The sequence below is a fragment of the Psittacula echo genome (assembly GCF_963264785.1).
Source record: "Psittacula echo genome assembly, chromosome: Z".
Classification (NCBI taxonomy): Eukaryota; Metazoa; Chordata; class Aves; order Psittaciformes; family Psittacidae; genus Psittacula; species Psittacula echo.
This window is the reverse complement of record NC_137742.1, coordinates 95,013,718-95,029,627: the sequence shown is the minus strand read 5'-3', so window position 1 is coordinate 95,029,627 and position 15,910 is coordinate 95,013,718. Positions and strand designations below refer to the sequence as shown.

General features: G+C 42.3%; 1 protein-coding gene across 1 annotated transcript in view; it reads left to right on the top strand.

The window, feature by feature from the left end:
- Positions 1-15,910, top strand: part of WTIP (WT1 interacting protein) — a gene marked incomplete at both ends in the record, with an annotated part of 80,219 nt that overhangs the window by 57,360 nt on the left and 6,949 nt on the right. Inside the window, 2 exons of the mRNA XM_080638170.1 lie at positions 2,870-2,937; positions 15,284-15,346. Coding sequence (XP_080494296.1) covers positions 2,870-2,937; positions 15,284-15,346 — 131 coding nt within the window. The remainder of the gene's footprint in view (positions 1-2,869; positions 2,938-15,283; positions 15,347-15,910) is intronic.

Here is a 15,910-nt window from a genome sequence, read left to right as displayed (position 1 = left end):
GGTGTTTGACCGTGTTCAGTGCTATCATTTAGCAAACTCTTCTGGAGGGCAAGTGGAATGTGTATTTTTGCCTTTATTTCTAAAATGCAGTGTGTACAAGCCAATATAGCACACCAGGGTTATTTGTGTGAAAATTTGCTGTTTCTTGTTTATGAGGTAATGTAAGATCCCTGAATGAAATTTTTCTAAGGTAAAAGGCCTGTCAATCTTATTAATTATTGCTAAGAGTAATTATCATGTGAGCATGCTGCTTGCCTGCTTTATGGGTTTAGGCAGGTCAGATCCCTAATAGATGGCTGCAAAATGGGGAAAATGGTATTTTTCCTCAGTGTTGAAAGGTGTTGCTCTGTGAGTGCCATGTGAGACAGAGGTGTTTCACCATGGCAGCTGTATGGCAGGGACGGCAAGGATCTGTGTTTGGCAGAACAGGGTGTGAGCCGGGGCTCATGGGTTGTGCACTGGCTGAGGAGGAGGTTTGCAGCGAGATGAGCTTGTTTCATTGTCACAGGGCCATCAGCTGCCAAATGCATCTGATAACATAAATGTCTTTGAGACCCAGTCCAAAACATTGCTTTTGCCTTGTTAGCTTTGGGTCATAGGCTTCCCATAGGTTTCTGCCAGTGATGCTGTGCTATGGAAACAACAGGAGCAGAATTTGGGGTGTTTCTATCAATCTCAGCACTGCCAGGATCTGCACACTGGGATACAAAGCAGGATGTACAGGTCTTCATGGACCTTCTGCAGCACCTCGGGAGATGCTTACGCTTCCCCGAATTAGGGATTTCCTTTCCTGCAGAGATCCTTGCAGCAATGGAGTTCAGGATTTGTCCTCAATTATCTCTGCTGCTTCCAACCATAATAGTGGTGTGTGGTCAGGGTGGTGGCCAGTGCTTCTCTGCCTGAAGCAAATGCCCCAGCTCTGCACTGGTGGTGGTGTGAGCAAGGTGGAAGTACTTCATCAGCACATCCAAGGCAAGTCCCTGTTCTGGGTGCAGCCACTTGACTTCCATCATCTAAAGACAAGTTGCGTATCAGTTCTGGGTCTGGCAGAGCCAATATGTCTTTTAAAAAGCCATTCTGGTCTCTTTTCTTTTCTTCCCTCCTTTCCATTTACCTTTCCTTTACCTTTCAGTGGAGAGGTTAAAACAGCTTGGATAAGCAGGGGGGATGATCCAGAGGTGATTGCTCCTGCATCAGTTGAGAGAGGCCTTGTGACCCACTAGTTGCTGTCGCAGCCCAGTGCCTTGTTTTTGTGACATGTAAGATGGACCAGTTTGACCTAAGAGTCCCAGAGAAGATAAGACAGTCTCAGTGCATTGCCCATGCTACCAGGCTCCTGGTCCCCACCAGAGCTACCAGGCAGCTGGAAAGACAAACAAGAGCTGACTCCACCTACCAGCAGTATGGAGACAGCAGCCTGTGAGATCGACAGCCCAAGAATGTGCACACGAAAGAAGCATTTCCCTCGGCCACGACAGTAAAACCGCCAGACAACCACATGCAGCATGTGATTTCCCAAAAGCATCAGCCCAGATCCCAACTTCTTTGTGCCACACACTGTTTCCCAGGATCAGATCACAGTGGCAACGTGTAAAAGGCATTTTCAGGCACTGAAAATTAATCATATTTTCCTCAACATTGTTTATGGAAACCCTGGAGAACGCTCCTGCCCCTCTGTGCTTGGCCAGCTGGCTCAGCTCACCGGCCCTTGGAGTCAAACCCTCCGCAAAGACCAGCAATGTTTATGGTGGAGCCAGTCACTCTGCCTTGATGGGAGTCATCCAGGCTTACTCTGTGGAGTAAAAGCTTAGGCAGTGGCCAGGGGGCTCATCTGTTGACCTGTAAATACTGAGCCTCTTGCCCTCTTCCTCACTCTGTGTCACTGCTAACAGCAGTAGGTACACATGGTAGGCACCATGCCCTCTGCTTGCCAAGGCTGCAGACAGCTTGTAAGAGCACCCAAACATTTGGGAGCTTTGGCCAGTGGGACTCTGGCACAGAGTGGAAATAAGGTGAGTCAGGATGAGTGCGGTTTCTCTTCTCCCTCACTGGTTTTCATTGATAAAATGGTGTTGCTTTCAGTGGAGCAGCTCTGGTGTAAGACAGATCTGATCTATTCTATCTGAGAACTGTTTGGGCTGGGTGGTTTTTGAATTCCTGGCTTTAATCCTTTTTGTTGTGACTCTCTGGAGTCTGTTGTACATTCTTAGCTGTAAAGGGAGCCATCAGTTAATGATGATCACAGGCTTTGTCAGTAGAGTTCCAAAAGTGCTAATGAAATGGCAAACATTCAAACTTGAAAATGAGATCTCTTGTTTTCAGTGTGATTTTTTCTGCCCTTCCCTCCATCATGCATGCCTTGTACTGCTCTAGTAATGCAGACAGCTGTGTGTGTAGCTGCTGTGGCATTGCTGAATGTATTAATATTTGTAAAGGTGACAGAACATCCCTTTGCAGTGTCTCTTGTTTGGTCCTTCAGAGACAAACACCTTGCTGATTGCAGTGGATGTATGCCGGCTGTGATTTCGCCTGCTTTGATTTCACCTGCTAAGGAAATGGTCTTAATTTACAAATGAGCCTTTCCCCCCACCCCAGAATAGTAATTTTGGGGTTTAGATTTCCAGGAACTGGTATCAGGTGGGTTCCATGACCTGCACGTAGAAACAACATTTAGTTGATAAGGAATTTGTTAAGGCAGAATGGAGCTGAGAGTCAAACCATTACCCATGTCTCTGGATTGACCCAGGAGGAGGGGAGGGGCCAGAAGCTGGCTATGCAGATGGGCACAGCATGGTGTGCTTTCCACTTTGCATCCTGAGTTTGGGTTTGGGCATGGATCACAAATCCTGATAGTACTGTGTTTTAACAGGGAGAAGACTACGAGGGAAAGCGTTCTACAGTGTCAATGGGAAGGTATATTGTGAAGAAGACTTCCTAGTAAGTAAGATTTCAGGCTTCTTTTTTTCTTTTTTTTCTGCTTTGTTTTTAAACCAAATTGTTCTTTTATATTGGTTTGTTTGTTTTGAGACACAGTTTAGTCATCTAAGGCCTCCTGCCAGTGCTGGAATCGGGAAGCATTTACCACTAACTCCATAACAGCAGGATCAGGCCCTTGGTTTGAAGTGGTGGCTATGAAACCAAGTACATAACTGTCCATAAGCCATCACAAAGTGTAAATTATGAGAATAAACACTGGAGCTGCTCAAGCCTGGGACTTGAATTGCAGCCACAAAGCTCGCCTGCCAAGCTAGAGCTCAAAGTCAAACACCTGGGGAATACCAGTCATAACAAGAGGGGAGACGTTTTTGACTGGAGCACGTCATCACCATGTACAGTGTTGCTTTGTTGCAGGCACAGTTTTAATCACCACCATGCTCGGAGTGATGTGGAGCTGCATTGTGATTAGCTAAAAACTGTTAGCCACGGAGGAGCAACTAATTTTCTCTCCATGCACACAGAGCTTTCATAAACGCTTTACTTTAACAGGGACTAAGTCATGAAAAGAAAAATGAAGCTTGTTGCTGAGCTGTGTTGTTCCAGAAATAAAATATTTGCGCAATTAGTGGTGAGGATTGTGCAGGACATGGAGAATGATTTGATAAGTGGCAGACCATTTATAATTAAGATTAAGAGGACAGCATGTCTGGGAATTGAAATTAGAGAGGAATGATATATTTTAGCTTAGAGGATGAGATGTTGGAGAGCCAGTATGTTGAATTTATACCACCTTTATTTATTGAAATACCAGCTTGGGTCTTCCAGAACTACTTTCCATTTCTAATGAAAATATGGCTGTGCTTTTTGCAAAGGAATTATTCAAAATACATCCCACAACAAAAATGTTACTGGCGGTTCACAGAGTGTGCAAATGCATTTCTCATCAATTCAATTCATAAAACTCAAGGAAATTCCCCAAATATAAGCCATATTTGCCTTCGTGTGTTACACCTTTACTGTCAGCCTACCACAGCTGGACCCTGTTGAAAAGAGCAAATTATATTTTGTACAGAAAGTAAGTTTCTTGTTATAATTTAAATGTGTTACTGTTTTGCTGGCATTTTGGAGAGAAAATTATTTTTCTCCCCTGCTTTTTCAGCTTTTTCTTTTCCGCCTGTGATTCTGCAGAAGCATGGGGAGAGGAGGAAGAGGTGGTGCGTGAGATGGAAGGGCTCAGACCTTTGAGAATTTTATTTTGAACTGTGTACTTTCCCCATAGCTAAAACCTTTCATCCAGACTTAATGAAATTATTATTGTTACTAGCTTGTAATTCCAGCCTAAACATGAGAATTTAAAATCTTAAAATCTCAATCTGTTGGAGAACATTCCATTTTCAAGGGATGGGGAACCTCTTCGGTTCTTCAACATGTTCTGTAGTCACCTTCTGAAGGGAGATACTTGCAGTGATTTTCCCAAGAGATTAAGGGCCTGATAGGAATAAATTCTGCACGTTAGGGAACTGTTGGGACATTTAAGACACAGATTTAAAAGTCCAAACCTCCACAAGTGTGTCTTAGCAGATTCCCAGTAGTACAGAGGAATGAGAGAGAAGCAGACCAAGGGACTCTAGGCTGTGTAAGTCAGCAAAAAAATCCTGACATTGCCCCTGCCTGCGTTAAGCCAGCTGCTTCTCAGAAAGTGATTTCATCTTCTCTCAGTTCCCCTGAGCAAATGTTATAGCAAGATTACTAGTAATTGTCTTGCTTCCCTAATAAAATAAAACAACTTTGCTTATTTTAGAGTTCTGTGGACAGAGAAAGCTCAAAGCTTCTCACAAAGTTGGAAGAAAAGGCTGCAAAGTGGCAATTATAAAGGGAATTATTTAACTACTTCATATTTCCATATTTCCTCTTAACCACTTGGAAACCTCAGTCCTTTCTAACAAGAGGTGTTTTCAGTCCAAAGCAGATAGCCAAAGCTTTTTCTCTTTAACAGAATTTCAGTCTCTATTGTAACTCAGTGCAATTTTATGCATGGATTCCCTGCTGACAGTATGGTAGTGGGATGTCAGGGATGTCATTCTTAGGTAAGAGCCGAGGAAAAAGATTATTTTAATTTGGAGAGGTCACAGAAGTAATCCTCCTCCGTTATGATTGTATTCCAGCTAATAAAATACTGTCCCCAGGTGGTATCCTTGCTCTTCCTTAGCTTTTGCTTGCCTGGGAGCTGGTCAGGAGAATTAGATGCTCCTATAGGTATGGGAGCTGGGTCACAACTCTTCAGAGTTGTGACCCTGCAGCTTGTGACCTGATTATGTCAGGTATGACACAAAGATAATAGGAATTGGAAAGCAGAGCAGCTTCAGAAAATTGAGCAGGAGGTACTGTGCTGTCAGGCTGGGTTCAGTGGTGAAATCCGTATAGTAACAACTGAATTGGAGGGGCCTGTATGTACATGGTTAGGCTTGCAATAGCAGGATGCTTTTTCGATTGATTGCCTGGGACAGATGTGAGGATTTGCATTGCTCACAGTCCCACCGAAGCAGCAGTGGTTTGAGTGAGCCCCTCATTTGCCCTTTCAGCAAGAGGCACGCTGATGGGAAGCAGTTGACTTGCAAATGTAATGCCAATTGGGAGCAGGGGTAGTAGGAGTCTCCCCACTACCTGGAGGAGAACCCAGCCCCTTTCCATGCTCGGCAGGCAGCATGGAGGGCTGTAGTTCTTGCAGAACTCTGTCCCTTCCGATTGTTACCTCTGTGTATCCCATGAATGTGATGCAGGTGCGTCTTCCCCATCATCCCTGACACCACTCTGGGGATGTCCTGCAGGCCAGGCAAGGCAAGACACAGGAACTTGTCAATCACACTTTAGGATTGCAGTAAATAGCACATGAACAATGATGGTGGAAAAGCTGAAGCTGTTCTTGCTGTGAACCAGTCAATGTAGGAAATTTTAGGGAAGAATTTATATTATTTATGGATTTCTTCTTACTGTAACTGTTAGAAATGTTTAATATCCTACAGATATCAGCATTTTAACTCTACTGTAACACTGCTGTTTTCTGTGTCAGAACAGCTCCTGCCAGAGCAGAGTCCCCAGAGCTGTGGTTGGTGGCTTGTATGTGATACCTGGTTCTTTAACTCTCACTCAAGAGAGGTCAGCTCTTTCCCTCTGTTAGACGGGATGCATGGAATTTGCTGCAGTATTGCATATGGTTCATGAAGGCAAGACCTTGAGAAAAGTCATTACCTGATCCTTAGAAGTGCCAGAGTTGTTTCCAAACAAATTGGTCCATAAAAGTGTGACATAAGGAGCTGTTAGTGTCAAGTGTTCAAAATCGGGGCCTTTCTCTGAAAAATGCTTCTGATTTCTGCACAAAAGGTGTTAGAGAAATGTAGATGTTATTCATTATGAGCAATTTCCACTGCACAGCCATAAAGCTATCCATAGTGCAGATACACCCATCAAAACCTTTGGCAATAGCCACAAGGTACATTCTTCTAGCAAATAGTTTTCCCACATGTTTGCTCTTACTGAGGGAACAGATTATCTTTCTCTGAATTAGGCAGCTTATTTTGCTCATTCTTTTCAGGAAAGAAATGCTAGAAGTTCTTAGACATGCTTGTGGAGCTGTGGATGGGGAAGGGATGCTGCATGCCATAGTCATCCTCATACATCCTTTGCTTTAGCTCCAGGGAAGATCCAGTCATGCTTTTTCATGCCACTTTAAAGTAGCAAGTCCAGCTATATCCAAGTCTTGCCTTAGCCCTGTTAGGATGGTTATTTCATGAAAAGAATTAAAACAAATGGCAGTTTAATCCTTCCCTGAAAGCTGTTTGGACACAGATGGGTAACTAGCCATAACAGGGACACTGTTCCTGGTGCGGTGAACGAAAAATAAATGCCTTTCTGTGTAATAAATAATCCCAGTCAGATGTTCTTGTTCTATTTTGTTGATAAATTGCTGCATAATCATGGGTGATGGAAAAACGGCTCAATAATTCTGTCTTTCCCTTTCAATGCTTAAATATCATGTAAAGAAATTTAAAAGAAATTACTGTTTTTCTTGGCAAAAAAGACTTAAAAATGTCACCAAAGCAACTTGAATCTTACATCTATTATATTTTCTTCTTTGCTTTTTTTTTTTCTTCTTCTTTCTTTCTTTTTGAAAGGTTTTCCCTTTTTCTCTTGAGGTCATGAACATTATTGAGTGGGGGTCCAGTAGAGGTTAAGAAATTGGAGAATTTCCCTCCAGGGAGGAGATGAGAGGGGTAAAATGAACCTTGTGACAGATGTTAGTTACATTGCTTAATGCACTACTGGAAGACACTTAGATGCTCTGAAAATAACCTATTACAGACGCCACAAGCTGCAGTGCATAGCATTAAGGTCATCCAAACCTTTCCCTTTTAAGATTACCTCTTTCACTGTCTTATAACTTTGCCAAATTTAATCATCTAGGTTGAACTTCTTCATGCCAGGTTTTTGCCTCTGGCTAACTTTGCTACCCTTAGTTGTTGAAAGTTTTACTAAAGCTGTTCATCCATTTCAGTGAGTAAGACTGGAGGAAAATCTGTCACTTTGCCCATAAATCCTCAAAGAGAAAAGCTCCAAAAACTTCAGTTTGCATGTGCCAACCAGAAAGAGAGACTTAGTGCATTGTAAGCCTCCACGGCCTTGCAGGTTGCCTCTCAAGTCTTCCTTCTCCTCTCCATCCACCTGACAAAAGTTGGCTACAGAGAATATACAGGGTCTCATCTTCTGTCCACAACTGTAAAACTCTCAATGATTCAGATAGGTGATGAGGGTGTGCGAGATTGATAGAGAGGTGACAAATGGAAATGATGAGCCTTTCATGGGGAGAAAGGAATAGGATGTCAGTGGGGGACTATCTGGGTGATCGACAGTTCAGGAGAGCAGGGCTTGAGCCCTCATCTCCTGTAGCACCAAACACAACAAGACCCGTACCCTAATTTGGGCCTCTGGCCATGGCTGCAGTGTAAATATTAATACTAACTAGGCTATTCTTCTTAGTTTGTGCACATGCTGTTTTCCAAGCCTGGTGGTGTGGGAAATGGCCTGCCCACTTGCTGGGACCCTAGGAAGAGAGTTTTTATTTAGTGTAATAGAAGCTGGTGTCAGCTGGAGTCAAGAGGTTTGATTTTCCATCTGAGTGAGTATAAATGTTTGGAGATCTCCCTTGGGAGGTGGGCACTGGGACTAGTGCATTAGCCAGAGCCCATTGCTGCTGAGTGAGACCCTCAGAAAAGCTAAACTCAGTTGAAAAGGTAAGTGATGGAAGTTGCAGCTCATGTCCATTTCATATCTAATGGAAATCACAGAGCAAATGGAGTTCTAGATAATTATGAAGATGTTGTGTTTAGAAAACTTGCTATTAAAATGCATACTCCAGTCAGAGAACAGACAGATATGGGTGTTTGTTGATATGTTTAACAGAATGATGGAATCAAAGCTTGAAAAGGGATTTGCTGCAATATACCTGATGTACAGAAGTGTAAGGAATTCTGCAAGTGTTTTCAAGGCGTTGATGGTTCTAGGCAGGGACAGGAGGTGCCTTTCAAGATCCAGAAGTATCATGAATGCTGAGCATTGCTGTGGTCCCAAGTACTGTCACTGAAAACAAAAGGCAAACAGATTATAGCATGTTACTGTAATCAGTGCATGAGGGAGTGAAGTTTGTGTTGCCACTTGTGTGTGTCTTGCTCCAGCGCCTCCCTGCCAAAAAAAGCTTGAATACTTCCCTTCCTTAGTTTTTCCTAAGTTTGTAATATACCAGTGGTCTGGTTTTATTTTATAAACAAATTTGACAGTAAAGACACTTAATTGGGGTGTTCTAATTAGAGTGTTGCATCAGACCTACAGATGGGCTTTAAAATTCGAATTTCAGAATATCTGGGGATAGTCAAATCCTGATTGGCCTCTGCACTTTGGGCTTGAATGTGAATCAGCATGAGGAGCATGTCGATCTGGCAGTTTGGGTTCACCTCTCATTGCAACACAATACTGTAGTGCTGTGGTCCGTATCAAGAAGTTACAAGCCCATTGAAGCTGGTGGCAGAAGTCCCACTGACTTCAGGGGGTCTGGATTTTCTCCCAGGAATTCGTCCCAGAGCTAGGGTCTACGAAAAAATGTTGGCATCAAGGCTGCAAAGCTAAGAGTGAATGCTGCATGGCGCAGCAAGTGCCGTTAGCAGGTCTGCGGATTGAAGAACATTGGTGTTTTGAAATAGGAGATCAACTAAAGTCCAGAAGAATCTCTCAAGAGCAATACACAGGCAGTACCTAGACTCAGGTGATAACGTAGATAACCATAACATGATGAAAGGTGTGTATTCACTTAAAGGATGCTCAGCGTTTCCTCAGCTAGGTTATGAATTGTCAAATAGGTCACAGGAGTCACTCTCTGAGCAATAACGAACTAGACAAGGAAAGGATGGGTATTTTTGGAGATGTATCACTAGGTGCTAGCTTTCACAACTGTCTGTACTTTACATTTGCATTTAGTGGAATGTTTTGAAGAGTGTGTTGCAAAGTCCAATTGGTTTCATGCCAGATAGTCACTCTCCTATGTCGTTTTGAGATGGCAATCCAAAAGTCAGATTATCACATTTTTCTTAATACTGCATTGAAAAATAAATTACAATAACTCAAGCACACTTAAAAGAACTAGAGCTCTTTCTAATTATGTGTGACTCCTGCCAAACACTTGGAAGCAGACAGCATTAATTTTTTTCTGTGGGAGAGTCAGAAAAAAAAAAGAAAAAACCATGTGAGAAAGCGGTGTGTTTGCACTTCTGTAGTAAATGTTGGTATTAGTTGCTGTTATGTTTTGAATTGAAATCTTTCAACAACTGTTTTGAATAAAATCCAGATTTAGTTCTTTTTTCCAGGAAGATACGTTCTAATGGAGGCAGCTCTTTTGCAATGTACATAATAGATGGTAGCAGTGATAATAAATAACCGCTAGCAAGAGTATAAATGTATGATGTGAGTCAAGTTAATAGGTTTTTGGGCTGTATGGTATGAAGCAGAGTTAAAGTTGTTGCTTCAAGCTTTTTACTTGGTCATTGTCACTTCAGAGGTTCCGCAGGAGTTTGTTTAAGGAAGTTCTAGGTGAGAAAATCATTATCGTCTCTTAATTAATCAGACAGAAAGTAGTCTTGGTGACTGTACACATGGGTCTCTGTAGGCTCTCTAGGAAGTAAATGGCTGTTCCCTTCTCAGAGACTGTGAAATGCCTGACCGCTAAGGCAAGGTTAGTTGCCAGCTGAATTCCTAACTTCTGGCAGAGTTTTGTGCCTAGCCAGACCAACCGTTACCTTTGTGCAGAACATGAAGTCCCTCCTTGCCCTACCCATGTCCTTCAAACATAACAAAGTGGAAACGCAGAAGCAAGAAGATAAGCTGTGGTAGTGTTTCCTCACTGGCAGCAAGACAGGGTTAAGCAACAGAGTATATGAAAGGGTTTCGGTGAGATGAAGAGTAAATTCTGGACTATTTGCCTTTAATCCCTGCGCCACCTGCCATGAGGCTCCTGTATCTTTGAGCCTGAGAAGGCCTCATTTTGTTCCGTTCAGCTTGATTGCTGCCTTTAAATATGTGTGTGAGAAAACAACAGCAAAACCCATCTGCATGAAACCAAATTTGATATTTTCTCCCTCTCTTAACGTGATCCCATGAATTTCTTGCATTGTTGAGTCCCATGTACTGAGGATCCCATGCAGAGAGCAAACAATAAAGCAGCGAGAAGACAGATGCTCCGCTAATGGGAAACCAAGGAGAAGAGAGTCTGTGAGGGATTACAGGCAGCCTGGGGTTGGAATACATTATTAGCATAGCACCCAATTCAGAAATTAGTTTTCAGAACTAAATGCCTGAGGCATTTTGGCAAAAACTCCTGATCATCCCTCTCAGAAGCCCTTAAAGCATAAAAGAGTAGGAATCTCAAGTCTAGGCTGAGCAATCACACTGGGTGAGTTTGCAGTGCTGTAACAGTGAATTGTAGTTTTTACGGCTTCATACCATTACCGCGGCAGCAACTGCCACACCTACTGAAATGTAACCCTCGCGATCTGCTTGCACAAACCTTCAGCAGGTTTTGAACATCCTCATCAAAGAAGAAAACGGGCCTGAATGAGATTCCAGGGTCTGTTTCCAGGAGGAAGGTTTTGTTTTGTGGAGTGTATAACAGCAGGGAAGTGCATCAGCCTCTCCTTGGGCACGGTTAGGCATGTGAAGGAGAACCAGCAACATGTCTTTTCAGAGATCTGACGTTGCCTAAGGTAGAAATTTGGGGTCCTGCAGTCTTTTTCATGCATGCTATTTTCTGAATGCTTTTTGCTTTAGAAAATAGTGATGAGAAGATCAAACTTTAAAAGACCCTGTGTAGACAACCAGGCTTGGTTACAGGACTGAGGGCAGACAGGAGAAATTGTTTCTCATAGTACTTGGTGGGATTATCCTCCATGCATAATTGTTCATTATATGCTTAAAATTCATTGTTAATTTCTTTTGGATGTATTGCACATTAGACAGAGGAGTTATAAACCCCAAGATTATCACAGGAGGACACTAGAAGGCCTAAATATTCGAGACAGAAGGGGACTTATTTTCCCCTTGCATTGAAACAAAGACTCTTGGACAGAATCATTAGAGAGGTTTTTTGCCTGTTTGATAATCAAAGTATATTGGACAGCAAACAAAAGAAAGGATCAGCAGACCAAGTCTTCTACTTTATTTTTACTCTTCTATTCTAACATAATTAACATATTTCTCAAGGTTTATTAGGTTTCCCAGAGTTTTATTTTATATCATTGGGAAGTATCATTGGGAAGCTTGATTACAAGGTCTTGATTCATGCACATGAAGTGTGATTTTGTTATCCTGGGAGGACAAGGTAAATATGGGAGGAAACACCTGGGACCAAACTTAAGAAATCAGGAAAAATACTATGCCAACTCTTCAACATGCACTTGTTTTCTTTGCATCATGGTAACTAGCATCTTATTTCTAAGTCACAGAAGTGAGAGTATAGGGTCATAGTTCATTTTCAGCTTTGAATCTTAGAGGTGTTCTTTTTATGACAGCTTCTTTCAATGTTTTTATATATGCTTAATGAATATTTGGGAAAGCTGAAAATTAAGCTTCTTATGTGTCCTGGGTACAGACTGTCTGTAGACTTCTGAACATTTCTGTCTAGTTTGAGACTGGTTTGTATTTACATCATTGTACTGGTCTGCCAACAAAATTAAAAAAAAAACAACAAAAACAACAACAACAACAACAAAAAAAAAAAAAAAAAAAAAAAAAAAAAAAAAGCCTGGCATGTACAAAACCTCATAGAGTAAGTCTAATAAGTCTAGAGCCCAGGACTGCTGACATCCCAAACAAAGCTGCAGTATAAAATACCCTGTGCACAGGGAGCATAGCTGTGAGTTGACGGCTTCTCCACAAGGCTCTTGCCTATCAGCCCATATTACTTCACTGTTTCACCTCAATTTGTTTTTCACATCTCCAGGTTGAGAGGGAGGGCTGGTGTGTGCAAAAGCTCATTTTCCCACTCCAACTGTGTCAGTAATAGAAGAAGCTACAAGTCTGTAGAGCGTAACTTCCTCTTCTCTTGCAGTTACCTAGTTCACAAGCTCTGGGGGACCAGTGCTTCTTCCACCCAGCCACACTGGGCATCCACCACTGGGGAAGCTCTTGAGTGTGCTGAGGGATAATAAAGAGGCCATTCCGCCTTGTCTGCAGTCTGGAGCAGTCACAACTTCTCATTGCACACGCAGGATTTCTGAAGGTTAATAATAATAAAATGCTTCAAAGACATAGGTTGCCGATTTTAGTAAGTATTTTAAGACTTCATTGGTAAGCTCTGCTTCTAAAATTGAAAACTTAGCACAAGAGCCCTGTTTGAAGTCTCCAAGTTAAGAACAAACACTGCAAAGCAGAAGTTGACAAGTAGAGAAAATTATTTATTATTTACATTTAAACACCAGTCTTCACAGTACTACCATCATGTAGGAAACTGCTGCAGGGATCTAAGGCTGTTTCTCTGTTCCAGCCCAAGCAGATTTAAAACACAAGCAGAGACGAATCCAAAACCCTGATCTCACTGTTTGTCTGGGATCAAGACTGTGATCAGAAGAGAGTGTAGTGGTAAAGGACAACTCCCTGAACCCATGAAATATGTTATCACTGCTATTAGACTTGCTGCCCTTTTGCAGAGTCTTAATTGGGTAATCCAGTTCTGGATGTGTTTGACAAATAACAATTCTCTTGTTAAAAACAAATCATGGTTTTAATTTAATAGGGTTAGTCATATAAAAAGTGATTTTGTGTCAGCAAAACCTTTCTTTCTGACAAACAGTGTAATTTATGACAATCTAGTTAGCAATAAATGACATTATTCTGACCACTATACCATTCTGTTCCAGGGGAATAATGTTCCCTCTTAATCAATAGCTGAGTAAATACTCCTTTGCATTCCTTATCAAATGACAGCCAGATGGAGCTGGTAAATTCATTCCAGCAGGATTTTAGAATTAGCTGGGTTTGTACTATTGTTAATCTTCTGCTGTCTGCGCCACTTGGACCTACCCACCTGTTTCCAGTAACCCTCGAGTTTGCAACCTTAGGAAATAGTCTAGCCAGATGGTTACTCAGATACAGTGCAGCCAAGAAGCATCCCAAGCAGTGAGGCATTTTGTTCTGCATCTGTAAGAAAAAGGCAAACTGATATCTTGTAGTAATAGCCAGCTAGGACTGTCTGACTCTGTATTTGTTCCTTAGCACCCCGGTCTCTTTTGATGAAGTTTCAGTTTCTTAGGATTACATAAGGTGTGTTACTCAGTGTGTAGTAAATCTGGAGCTCTGACAGCTGCCATACTGTCATTTACTGACTTTCTGAGCCTGTCAGAGAACCTGCAAGACCTTTTCCTTTATAATTACTCTGTTGCATAGCAACAGTAGTTTTGTCTCCAATGTATTGATTGGAAATAGTATGTGATCCTGTAGCACAAATAAAAAGGAAAATGTATGGCGGTTCTAGGCGGGAGCCACTCGCTTGTGAAGTGAGAGGACAGTTAATCCTCACTAAATCAAGGGGCAATGGAGCAAACCCTAAGCTCTGTTGGGCTGAGGCTCTGAAGATGCATTAGATGCATGAGCCAGTTAACCTGTGCTCTGGAAGAAGAGTCCAGTTTACAGTCATCTTCCCTATTCCCTCTCTTTTATCTTGTGCAACTGAAGTACGTTTCAGGTGAGCTTTGCTACAACCTTAATTGCTGAAATAAGCATCACTCTGCAATACCATACAAAAAACTGGGCACCCGTTCCCTCTGGCAGGAAAGAGTGAGCACGCACCACTTTGCTTATATGGAACTGCAGTGGCTGAGGGTAAAGTTCAGCCACTGCAAATACCGGTTTCAAAATTACATGGCTGTAGTTCCTCTTGCCTGTAGGGTGGTTGTTTGGTACGTCAGTTGTCTGGCCTGATAACCTTGGTATTTTTTGTACACTTCTAAACACAGGGCTAAAGACAGACTTTGGCATCTGAAACAAGATCTGCTTCGGGGACTCAAGTACGTAGTTAAGGTCAAAATGACTGAGGCAGGGAACATAGAGCTTTGGTCCCAGGTGGGCCAAGTGATTGATTCCCTGCTGCTGTGCCCCTGGCATTTGAGCCCGAGAAGACTCTGCTGCCAGGCATGCCCAGCCTTCCCATTTCCTGAAGGTTGGAGCATAGGCTGGTGGATGGGCTTTGTATCATCTTTCTGAGTTACCTCACTGTTGTTCACATTGATGCAGAGAGCCCGAGTTCCTATGGCTGGACTTTTAGATTCTTCCCTGGATAAAATGCTTGTATCTATGAGGCAGCTAAATCCTCCTTGGGCCTGTCTTCATTTTTCTAGCCTGCATGTAGGTCAATATCTGAGGTCAGTAAGCATCTGGTCACTAATTTGAACAGGAGTTGGGAGGGAAGTCCTATGTTATTTACTTACCCAACAGTATCAACCAAAAGAGTTAAGTCAAGTGAGTTCTAACGCACCAAACTTGCCTATTAGGCTTTCAAAATAAAAATCAAACTTTAAAATAATATTGCTACTTTGAAAATCTCAATGGAAACCTTGCACTGGAAAGCCAAGCTGGTATCTGAGCATACTGCAAGAGCAAAGCAAAGGCTTCTACTATGTCCCAAACCTATTGTATGACTTTGTTGCCACATATATAGCACAGGCTGGAAAATAGCATAGCGCTCACTTAAAAGGTATTTCTGCAGCTAGAGGAGTGGCTACTAATAATCCTCTCTTTTCTGTCATTTGAATAGTATTCAGGTTTTCAGCAAACAGCGGACAAGTGCTTTGTTTGTGGACACCTCATAATGGAAATGGTAAGAGACCTAAATCCCTAGCTGCGGAGCAGCTTGCTGTTTATGTACTTAAGGCACTACACTGTGAGACATTGTGCTTTTCACTAGTCAGACTGTCGTTGTGTCCTCACTGCTTTTAACCTATCGTTTGAAGCTTAGGCAGTAAATAAAGAGGAATACCTTCATGCTCTATTACTTTTAAAGTGCAGTAAGTTGGGCTTCTTTTCTGGCTGAGATGATGAAAAGCTGTTGTTCTGCCACATGCCAGTTTAAGAACAAAAAGATAAATATAATTTTAATACTAAGGAGGGAAAATACAGCACAGCTTTGTATGAGAACATGGTAAAGGAAAATACGGTGTGCTCGGAAAGACAGTAGAATAGCAAGAGCTCAGTCAGGTGGACGGAAACTAGGCTAGAGAGGAGACAGTATCAGTAGTCCTGGTATGTTACTTACTGTATTTACCTTCTGCCAATTGCTCCATGTCAGTTAAAATGCATTTTGCCATGGGATTTGTAGGGAGACAGCAGTCAGAATCAAAGGGCTATGGGTTGGGCCAAATACTGCTGGCATCATTTATTTCAG